This window comes from Mercenaria mercenaria, chromosome 17, assembly GCF_021730395.1.
Source record: "Mercenaria mercenaria strain notata chromosome 17, MADL_Memer_1, whole genome shotgun sequence".
Taxonomy (NCBI): domain Eukaryota; kingdom Metazoa; phylum Mollusca; class Bivalvia; order Venerida; family Veneridae; genus Mercenaria; species Mercenaria mercenaria.
This window is the reverse complement of record NC_069377.1, coordinates 26,828,738-26,840,993: the sequence shown is the minus strand read 5'-3', so window position 1 is coordinate 26,840,993 and position 12,256 is coordinate 26,828,738. Positions and strand designations below refer to the sequence as shown.

General features: G+C 35.8%; 1 protein-coding gene across 1 annotated transcript in view; it reads right to left on the bottom strand.

Annotated features, from left to right (window-relative positions):
• LOC123535889 (doublecortin domain-containing protein 1-like) overlaps positions 1-10,828 on the bottom strand; it is a 102,174-nt gene extending 91,346 nt beyond the window's left edge. Inside the window, exon 1 of the mRNA XM_053527725.1 lies at positions 10,732-10,828. Within this exon, the coding sequence (XP_053383700.1) occupies positions 10,732-10,828 (97 nt within the window). The remainder of the gene's footprint in view (positions 1-10,731) is intronic.
• Between the last annotated feature and the right edge of the window lie 1,428 nt (positions 10,829-12,256).

Sequence of the window (12,256 nt, the reverse complement as noted above, 5' to 3'; positions counted from 1 at the left end):
CACCATCATCAATGGTTGGCTACTCAAAATCACGCTGCGTCCGTTGTCCGTCGTCCTACGTCTGTCCTTCCTTCGTCCGTTGACAATTTTCTCGTTATCCGCTCTCCTCAGAAACTACTGGGGGATTTTGATTAAACTTTGTCAAAATATGTATGGTACCTAGTTTGTGCCCCTGAAAAATCAGACTGGTCAACTTTTTGAGTGGTTATGGCCCTTTTTTTTTTATAATTTACATAGATTTATTATAGGGAAAAACTTGAAAATCTTCTTTTCCAAAACCACAGGCCTAGGGCATTGGGTAGTTGGTATGTAGCTTCATCTATTGTCTCTACTAGATTGTTCATGATTTCCCTAGGGTCAAATATGGACCCGCCCCTGTGTGTCACATGGTTTACATCCCGCAAAGCATAGGGCTTTGTATTTTACGTAATAAGCATCATCCTATTGGTTCTCTCTACCAAGTTTTGTGTTCAAATTATTCCCCTAGGGTGGAAATAATCCCAGGGATCACATGGTTTATTAGAACTTATATAGGAAAAATGCTTTAAAAATCTCTTGTCCATTCAAATTCCAATTGTGTAAGCTACAGCCATAGGTTTGTGTACCGAATTAAACTTGACTGGACATTGACCTAGTGCCTGCTTTCACATTTTCTCAACGCTCCGCCTTCAAATTTTGGACCACAAGCAAGAAATTTTGTGTACCGAAATGAACGTTTGTCCTTGAGATTGACCTAGTGACCTACTTTTTATATTTCTCAGCTACGTCTTCAAATTTTTATTTTTGTGCTCTAAATTGAAATTTGACCTTGATTTTTACCAATTACCTACTTTCACATTTCTCCATCTACAGCCTTCAAATTTGAAGCACATGCTAGTTGTGTTTACCAAAAAGCACCTTGACCTTGAAATTGAAATCGAAGTGCTACTTTCACATTTCTCAGCTACAACTTCTAAACATGGACCGACCGGCACAATTTTGTGTACCGCAATAACGTTGACCTTGATTTTGAACCTGAGCTAGTTTTTAATTGTGAACATTCAAAAAATGCTCAATGGTTGGCGCCAAGATGACTCTGTGATCCGTGTTATTTAGAAGCTTTACAGTCTGTAGGTACTTATTTACGTAAGCTTGTAAGACCAGTGGCGCCTAAAGCAAACAACGTCTGTGGATCGGTGTATACGCTTTAAATCGTATTGGCCATATTATTTGTTTGTTGAAAAATCGGATTCATGCATTGAATACTGTTTGAAAAATTGCGCTATCCCACCACAAATTATCAATGTACTCAAGCTCGTTGATTTACATAATACGAACATCAAACGTATTACAATAGTTTTATATTAGTAAAGTTTTATGCTCCTGGCCAGAGGTCGTGAACGTCTTTGGGTAAGCTGACGTTTTAAGCGGGAGCTAAAGGTTAGTTGACTCAAATGACAATACATACAGGCGAACAGTGAAGTAGGTTCGTAGCACATTTTACCTATTTTATGTCAGTGCTCAAATTTAAAGAATAAAGTCATCCGTGCATCGTGTGAAGAACTCTTGGAGAGTATGTTATAAGTTATAACACACCGATCACGCGTGTTAAAAAAGTTGTTGAATCTCAGTTGTGTGTTTGCCAAGACACTGTGACACATCCATCTGAAATCAGAATTTAAGTTAAATGACACATAGAGATTGTAATTTTAGTAAGAAATTTTCAACAAGCTATATGGTAAATGATTACAAAAAAGTGAATTATACTTGTGGATTATCTCAAAGAAAAAACATCACAAGTTGTATACGTTTTTTTGGTTAATTGACATAACTGTACGCATAAATAACGTTGTTTGAGACAGCTAATTGTCAATCTGTATTAATAACTAGTCATAGTTCCATATCACACATATCTGGAAATATCGATTACCTTTTTAAAAACTGAGCAGAATTTCTATAATGGAAACTAAATTTATATCTAGGCTCCCTGTGCTTCTCAAGAACAAGCTGAAATAAAATATGTATGTGATAAAAAGCACATAGTGCTGAACGTATTCGTCTCCCCTCTGATCCATGCTGCAACAAAGGAATAAGTGTGCACTCACACTAAAAAGTGCATTTTTTTAGCAAATACCATTTCTGCATTACATTTAATATTGAGTTCTTTCGTATTGATTTTTTAAATACCCGAGTTGAATAAATGCGAGATCTGTTGATCTCTTTTCTCAGTTTTATTCGCAATTTTAAAATGCAGACTCGGACCGTCACAAGTTTAATATTTTTTTCAGTCACATCTTAGTTTTCTTCCCCTGCCGATTTTTTTCTTTCTTTGGTATTTAAAAACAAGATAATTTTTGGACCATTACGTGTCATCTTACTTTTTAAACCCACGTCGAAGTGCAAAAGTTTATGCATAAGTGTATTATCAATTTTCGTCCCCCCACCCTAGCCTCGAAAAGGCGGAGTGTATTGTTTTTGGCAGATGTCTACCGGTCGGTCGTCAATAGTCGGTACGTATGTCACAATCGGTTTCTGGAGAACTCTGTTAAGAACGCCTGAGCATAGAGCATGAAAGTTGATAGAAATATTGGTCATGACTCTGGCCCGCAGACTGACTCTTTTAGTAGATCAAAGATACATTCAACGTGGCTCGAAACGTTTAAACTTTTTTCTGCATGATAACAACTCAAGAAACGCTCGGCCACTTAGATATTGAAAGTTAAGAGGTAGGTTGGTCATGACCAAGAATGTCCCTATTTATTTGAGGTTAGTAGGTCAGTCAATTGTCACGGTTACCTAGACTGTTAAAAACGTTTTCCCTGGCGATAACTCGAGGACGCTTTGGGTCGCACGACCATGAAAGTTGATATGTATGCTTACATGACCATCAGATGAGACTAATAATTTTGAGAACACAGGTCAAACGGTCAAGGAAGGTCACAGTGGGACCCCGGACATTAAACATTTTCCGGATGATATCTTAACGCTTAGATATAGGGTCAGACATTTAATAGGAGGTTGACCATGGCCAGCAAATTACCCTATGATTTGTAGTTATATTAAACCGTTCCGACGATAACTGCGAACGCTTTGGGCCTAGATACCAAATTTAGATAGGTTGAACTCTAACCGGCACTGACACTGCGGATTTTACGGGTCTGTGGGTCACATGTCGAGGTCACATTCACCAAATAACAGTCATTGTATTTTGCAAAATTACTAGAGAATATTTGGTTTAAGATTAAGTTTTGTAATGGAGGGACTTATGACTAATAAATGAGCGTAGGTCAGTTTGTCCAAAATCCATTACACAGTGACCAAAAACAGTATTATATTTTGCGAAAAAACTAAGAGACTATTGGTTTTTAATATGAAAGTTTGTTATAGAGTGACTAATGACTAATAAATTAGCGTAGTTCAGTTTGTGTCCAAATCTCCATTACACAGTGACCAATAATTTCTATTCATCGTGCAGTTCATGGAATGCATCAAGCGGAAAGGCATTTTATGTTCTATAACTTTTGGTTATGTAATGGCTTTTTTATACTCTTTGCGAGCGGGTCAACATGTGATAAAGTATCATTATTACCAGCACAATGCTAAGTATCACAATATTACGTTGATGTCACGTCGAACGTGATATTTAGCACTCGTGCGGTTATACGCAGTTCAAACTTTTAATCGGGCTGCGAACCTTTGTAAATTATTACGCCCGGGTTATAAGCCCAATCGTGTGAAAAATAGTGTTCGAAGACTGTGCGCTATAATGATTTTTTTTATGTATTTGATTGGGGATTTTAAACATTGAACTTTAGTATCTTAATTGCGAATTTAATAGTAGGAAGATATCTATTTTTTGGTGACCGTTTGTGAAATTTATTAATTTTACTTATATCACACCGTTTTCCATAAATGATTATGAGTAGATTTAGTTGTTTTTTCTTATTGCAGTGTTCTAGTATGGTCATTCTTTACTTTATTACATATGTTTTAATTATTGAAATTTACTCATTAACTTCTGCGCGTGATAAATGACCTACCGTAAATAGTTATAGTAACATTACTGCGATTTTCCTTCCCTTTTTAGCTCCACTAGTCAGGAAAATCAGAACAAGGAGTGTCGTGTGTGCCACTCGCCCCCCGGCGTCGGCGTTAGCTTCTTGCTTAAAGTGTCTTCTCGACAACCTTTGTTTGTCTTTGTTCCTATTGCTTTTTCTTACTGTAACGTAATATTAACATTGCGTATATGCAACAAAGTATGTGCAGGGGCTGGGCCCACTATACCCGAGGTCAGGTCCCAGGTAATTATACAATGAATCTCACAATATATATGATCAATGACAAAAACTACTTCCAGTAGTGCCCATCATGTATTACACAATTAATGTAAAACTAACGCATTTTGAGCGTACATTAAGTTTAACAACCGTTTTTTTTTTTGCATTCGTACACCACATTTTTTTGGCGATGCGGCTTCATAATGCATCTATGAACTAATACATTAAGGTCCCACGCTTCTAGTTATAATACATTATGTAGAATATAATAGCTCAGATTACCGGACTAAAATAGATAAAATCGATGGTTGTTTGATAGTACATTTCCCTTGCGAGAAGCAAAAGTTTAAATATTTACACTCAATAACTTTTTATATACACAATAGTTATTCCCTCGTAGAACGTCTTTACAACAGCTGAAACATTTGTCCACTCGAAGCAACAGTTTAAATACCGCACAATGTCAAATGATATATTCCTACAAAAAGACTGACCTTGTATCTTGTTTACGTTCTTATAATCCGCCATTTTGGAGTCACTAACCTTTAGCTCTCGCTTAAAACTTCAACTTCCCCAATACGCTCGACCCCCTGCTAGCAATAAACATTTTAAACAGTGGCTTAAAATGTTTAAAATAGGCCCCTCTTAATCAGTTTACGGTGGTTTTGTACTGATAATGCTAGTTTTATTTTAAATTAAGTACAAACATTTTTATAGATCAAGTTTATAATGGCCTCATCTTTTGTGCGACCTGCTATGGATTGGATTTTTGCACATGGTAGGGCGACAATTAGGCCATTCAAAAAGTTTGAAAACGACCCAATTTTTAACAATGCAAGATTCTATCTACATACCAAAATGCTCGTAGGCCAGAATTTATCAGGCGCCGGTATAATGGTGGCGATCTGAAAATCCCAAGATGGCGTCAAGAATGACCGCCACAAAAGTACTATGACTACAATGTTTTTTACAAAACACAATAATCATGCCTCATATTTTCATATAAATTTTAATTATTTTCTGACTACGTATATGTCAGATTTTATTAGTATCGTTTTAACATAACTTGCCTAAAATTATCTCCGATTAAAGGTCGAAAGTAGAAAAACATACAACTTGAATAACAGTATATATTGCATATGCTTTTCAGGACCAATTTTCAGTATGGCAAAAAACATGTCCTTAAGGTCGATCCACACCTTAGACCGGAATGTAGAATGTGTTTTGAGACGGAAAAGAGATGGACACCTCCCATGGCTCAAATATGATCAAACTCTATAAGAGGGGTGATTGAAATATTTGCAAACTGCCTAATTTCTCGAATCAACGTGCATAGATGCCAAAAAACTTTGCGGTGTATTTGAAATTCACAACATTTATCTATTGATGTCTAAAATTTCACTCATGTATTGTACATGTTCCAGAACGAGCGAATTGAATCCCTAACTCGGTGACACTGTTAAAATGGCGGATTTAAGAAGTAGTAAATGGCCAGAATGCGGACCTACATTAAAAAGCAAGGAGTCATTTGGGTTAAGTGCAACGGGATCTTTTTGCTGAATTTGTGACATATATGGACACCATGAAGTGTCTTACAGCACTGTTACCATGTGGATATCCCATTTTAATTCAGGTCGGATCAGTTGCAAGATTACCACATTGGGCGGCTAAAGTCTGTACCACCGACAATACGCCTCAAAAAACATACAACAACTATTAGAGAAAGATGCAGATTACCAACTTTGCGATAACTAGCTCGTCTTACGGGAATATCATGGAACGAGTTCTTTCTTTTAAAAGAAGTTTATCCAAGATTTCTGCTCTGTTGGTCCCTCTTTACTGAGCTACGCAGAAACGCGAGCGCGTTAAAGGTGCCAAGTCCTACTGAAGTTGTACTCAAAATGTAAAGGTAACCGATTCTCTGAATTGGTTTTCGGGTGCCAAAACATTATTTTGACCTCGACGAAAGTGTTCAAATCGCGTGAAGGGCACAAAACATTCAAAGAGACCGTTATGTCCAAGAGAAATATCAACGGTGGCGCAAGGTTTTATATTGTCCGACTTTGAGGATTTCCTGGCAGAAGGAAGGTGTGATATGGGATATCCTACTATTCCCCCGGACCAGAACCCTGCGATTATTTTTTGTTTCCCGAGACTGAAACCTGTACTTGCTTGGTAGACGCTTACTACTCGAAACGGCCGAGGGGCAGCAATTTATCAGTGCCTTAAGGTATACCTAATGATGTACCAAACATGTTTCAACATTGGAATTAAACGCTTTGAAACTTTGTGTGAAGGGTCAAAGGAGATTACTTTGCAGGTACGAATGCTTAAATTTTTGTTGATTTGACTGCTAGGAAGAATAGAAGTGGGTAGCAAAACTTTCAATCAATCACCCCACGTATGTTCAGATGTGTGTAATCCTTTTTCGATTTTAACACTTCGTGGCTTGTGCATGAATGGGTAGAGCTAGCTATGAATTTTTTGTGAAAATCATTTTTTAATTATGTATTATTTTAGACATGTCACTTCAGTATATGAAAAAATATCCTAATATATTCTCAATGTAACTAGCAAAATTCAGAAATGCACCAAAGTTGTATCATCGCTTATGTTCTTTTTCGTGTGCATGAATGTTTTAATCTCAACTTAAAAAATTGTGCACACTGGTACTGTTTCCCACAGTTTTCTGTGCATGACTGTTGTAAGTATGTAAAGCCAAAAAAAATCAATAAAATAGTGGGCATGAGTTAGATAAAACAGTCATGACTACTTATGACATCATCGCTCAGTATGATTTTATGATTTCATAACGTGACCTTACCTCAGTCCAGATATATTTTAACTTATTCCTTCTAAGTCCAGACAAGACATTTTTTTATCAAGCAAGACAGAAACGAGTGGTAAGTTTTACTTTAAAGTCTTTTTTTAAAAATTTTTTATCAGTATAATTTATATTAATAATCCTGATTATTTTAATAAGTTTAAAAGTTGATCAACCGACTAAAAGAGGGTAGATACCTATACTTAGTGTTAGATCTAGATCTATAGTGTTAATTTTGAACAGATTTTTTTTAAATATGCCTTATATTCCTCAATCTTGAATATTAAATTATTTAGTACTTATAAATAACTTAAATATAGTTGGAAACCAATCCTAATTCAGATTTGGAAGGTTAAAGGAGTCGTTTCCTTCTTTTGATTTAATTGAGTATATTGTAATATAATTATATCATAAATATTCATTTTAACCAACTGGTCTTGCTCCAAGAAGAATTTAAAATGCTCCTGTGAGACGTCTATTCAACAGCTTATAAAACCAGGTATTCTGATTTAATTCAATCATCTACAATATATTTCCAATTTAATCATTACTTGTTTACTTTCACATGTATTTAATTTGTTAAAATTTTGTAACTTCTTCTAGATTTCTTAACCACTCTGTAACTGGAAAAGTACACTTTTATACTTTTTTGCAAAAGGCTACATTGTTCAAATCTAGAACTATCTAACCCACAAAGTACAAAAATATATACTGCATTTTTTTAACGCCTTTTATATTTCAATATACATCAAAATATAGTAGCCTACACGCAGAAAAACCAACAAAGTGCATTGCAGTTGTGCCCCTGCAGGCAGGGATCCAAACCACAGCCTGGCAGTCTGAATCAGGATCATCCTGTCACTTTCAAAATCTACAGAAGTTACGAGAAACGTAGCAAACATATAGATCCGATCAGACTGTGCATCTGGATTCCTGGTTGTCGCAATTTCACTATGTTGTTTTTTTCATGCCATGGCTCATGTTGCTTACTGCCCTCCGTATTAATGAAACAATTGATTCCATTGATCAATAATGTTGGCATCATACCACCTAGGGTCACCCACGTACACTAGAATAGGTAAACATGTATGGCGATGCAGTTCAGTGCCTTCTTTATCAAGGCAAATTGGCTTCCTCTAAATGAACTGATCAACAATGATGCAATTCTAGGATGGTGGTGACAAACTGTTTCCAAATATCAAAGATAATCCTCTGGACTTGATGATATACCTAAGAAATTGATGGTAATCCTCCAATTCGGGTTCTGAACCTGTCAAGGGACTTAACAACAAAAAGTGTCTGGGTCCTGTATTTCTGACACTAGAAGAATGGCTTAGTAGGTTTTATCCTGTGACAATGGCCCGCTGGATACATACCTTACCATGGGATCGTCAAGCCGTTATTAACTCGATGGCATTATAAAAGAAAAAGAAAGTATTACTTCTTTGAACCCACACCGTCGTTCTGACGTGGCAGGTACAATCCTGATAGTTTTGCAGTATGACAACACATAAAAAAAAAATCTAGCACACTTAGTTTTCTTCTACCTGAGACTTTTTATCTTCTTTCTTCACTAGACTGTAAAAATGCACAATTTGAGTTTGCAAATCTTTAAACTTAATGTAATTTAGATTACAAACTCTGGGTCAGAGTTTTTCTGGTGACTCTGAAGATGAAAAATTGCAAGGAGGGAATGCTCTTTGCAGCCGAATAGGCTTCAGAAAACACAGACATTTCATAGATTTCTGATGTAACTGTAGATGCTCCGAAAACTCAAGACCCCCTATCATTTGATTCTAATTATGTTGCTAAAGTACTGTAGACCATTGAATGAAATCTCACTGTTCTTAGCTTTTCAGTCTCTGGGGTGACGTCAATGAGTTTGATAATTGTCTGACATGAAAATGATGGGTGCTGATGAAGAGAGAATAATGCTGGTTGGATCATAAGAATGATGATGATGATGATAATGATGATAGATAGTCCTGTGGATGACAAAGAGCGATGATTACTTTACTGATTTGAAAATGTTCATTGACACTGATGAGTCGGGTAAGGTGACAATACTCCATATTGATTAAAATCTGATATATGCTATACCACCCCAACGGTAAACCAATTATGACACTGAGCTTAGATAATAACTACGCATTACGTGCTCTGCAGTTCAGTGCCTATCAAACTGTAATAAATAATAGAATCTCAAAATGTAAGTTTCTGTCAATCATTGTGAAAACAGTATTTAAATACTCATCAGCTACCTAGAACTGAAAATGAAATTATATGTACTATAGAACACGAGAACAATCTAGAACCTTGTCACAAGCTATCGTTGTCTGTCTTGTTCATATGAAGGTAATACAGGCCGCTTAATAACCAGTTCGTAAACGGAAGAGAGATTCAAGCAGTTGGAAACGAAATGGCACAGAAGGTGAAAAGAAAGAAGGTAAAAGTTATATTTATAAACGTAAAGTAAGGCCTTTGCTACAATTATGGGCAAGTGTGGTTTGAAATGCCGTAAAGATGCCATGAACAAAAACTCTCATTGAGATATACCAAACTCTTTTTCATGCTTTATTACCAGTTAACAGTATACAAAGTAAAAGGTATTTTCATACAACTAAACAAATCATAGAAAGAAAAGAAGATAAAAACAAAGAAGGTAAGTACGCCTAGGCACATATGAGCGGTTCTTGCCGAAATTGACGGGGGGCAAAAAAGGTTGTAAAAAAATTATGCTCGATACATTAAGGGTTTTCAGATGCGATTGTTAAAAAGCCTATAAAAAGCTGAACTTGCAGGTATTTCAAAAGACGTAGAGGTAAACATCAACAGGCCAAATAAGATCAGTGAATCACCAAACAGGCAGTATAGAATCACTTAACTCTTTAACTGTGGCAGTCCCATACTGTACAAAAACAGCAAGAAAAAGGTATCGGCCTTCTTACTAAGTGTTTCTAGAATGCATCAGGCTTTTGAAAAAAATGTTTCACAAATGCCTGTTACTTTTCACAGTTAAAAGCCTCTTACCCTATACAGATATATTTTGAATAGAGTTCATCTAAGCCTTCCACAAGCCTCTTATAGGACCAATGCGATCTCTGAAACACGTACAAAAATGCACCTGAGCCGTAAAGTCAAACGATAAGGCGGAAATGAGAGACCTTGATAATAAAGAGCTTTGCTAAAAATAAATGGAAATTGATAAGCACAGTAGCTGCAAATGGAGACAGCCTTGCGTTTGCTGTTTTTTTGACTTGCATAAATATTGCTCAGACCCAAAGCCTTGTGATGCCATTCAGTATCAACGAATACTCATACTTATAATTTTACAATGAATGATCAAGCCATAACAGAATGGCTATTGCTAGTTTGGCAGAATCTATCGCAAGCTGAGGTGGCTCGAAATACATCCTTGCGTTTTCCTTTTCTTGAAACTATTCCCCAAACGGAGGGCTTTTATTCTGTCATGATAACTGCCATCACAGATGAAATGAAAAACAGATCTTATGTTACCATGGCATGTTTGCAATTAACCACTTTAAAATTAATTCCATACGTCATAAATACCTATATAAAGGTACACACTTTCAAGAGGGAGAGTCCTAACATTCTCTATTGAAGGGCCCAGGCTGGCAGAAAGCCACTTACCTCCTCTCCAGAATGGCACCTCTATCATAATGGCTAGATTGAAGCAGCCTACATTGTCAACAAATGTCCTTAATAGTATTTTATGATTTAAAGACATGTCTGTACACATTAATTTTTTGAAGTTTAATTCTCAATAATGAAAAGGTGTACTGGAATTCAGTCAAGAAGTTAAAACTAGCGAGCATCACAGATCAGTTGAGTACCAGAAAGGCTATGCTGGAGTGTCGTATCAGGTTACCTTGCTCCGCAGTTTTCGGCTTAGAGAATAAACAACCCTCACTCTGCATCTTCAACCACTTCGATCTGAGGTACATCCAACTCCCTTGGGCAACTATGCGATCTGATAATTTTGTGTGAAAAAATACAATTCCTGCATGCATCCATCATTTTATCTGTTCCTACCTCACGAGCATCTCCAAAAAAGGTAATCATCTTGTTTTGTGAATACATGGTCCCGATGATCTGCATCCCAGATTTTACTGACTATAAGTTTTGTATTTATTAACAAAACAAATACTTTTAACTTAAGTTTTGTCAATTTGATGCAAGCTGAAAAAACGTTTTGAAATGTTAATAATAAATGTTTGCTAATTCAGTGCTAATGTTTAAATAACTTGACATAACATTTTCCTTTTTTCTATAATAGTGTTAAAATTGTGTTTTAAAAGTACTTTAAAGCTATTTTACTAAAGTTTGTTACTTAGATTAAACAAATTAATAGCTCTTCGGTTTTTGCAAAGATTTGTTGTTTTTTCATTGTTCCTTTTCAGGGCGTTTAGGCATTTGGTAGTTTTTACCTTACTATAATTCTTGAATAATCAGAGATAGACCCTTGTATAGGGTACAACACAACTTACTAATAGTTACGTGCTGTCTTGAGGAACCTTTAACTCAGTCCTTATGGCAATTCTCTTCATAAAAATGAAATTTTCCATTCGTTGCTAATTTTGTCAGCTATTGTATGAAATTTTGATGGTTTTAGGCGGTGTCTGATATTTTTTCGTATGGACCCTTCCAAAAAACTTTTTTATAGTTTTCTTGCCTTGGTTTCCTAATTTTGGGTAGTTTTTATTGGCTAAAAAAATCAATTGTATCAAAACTGTGCACAGAAGTCTTTTCTGAAAATAGTGTTCTTTTTTAAGGTTTTTCCTTGAAAATGAAAATACCTTTAAAAGAGCTGAACAGACTTTTTGTCAAAATACATATTTGAAGATCTTAATTGTGTCTTCTCAATGTCCTAATCTGTTTATTATTTCATTCCCTTGGAACTCCTGAAAATAAGTTGTTTTGTAAAGTCCACCAGAATAATGCACACTTGATATTGTCTTAGTTTTGTTAACAAACAACTTTGCGCGCAATATTTTTTCATTAGGATCAGCGCACCAATATTTTATCTAAGTTGTTATTTAAAGATATGGTGTAAATAGGCCTAAATTACCAAAACGTACATACCACGTGATAATGTAAAGCTTTATAATGTCAAACGATAGAAATAGAGGTGCATATTGAACCAAGTTAGATAGTG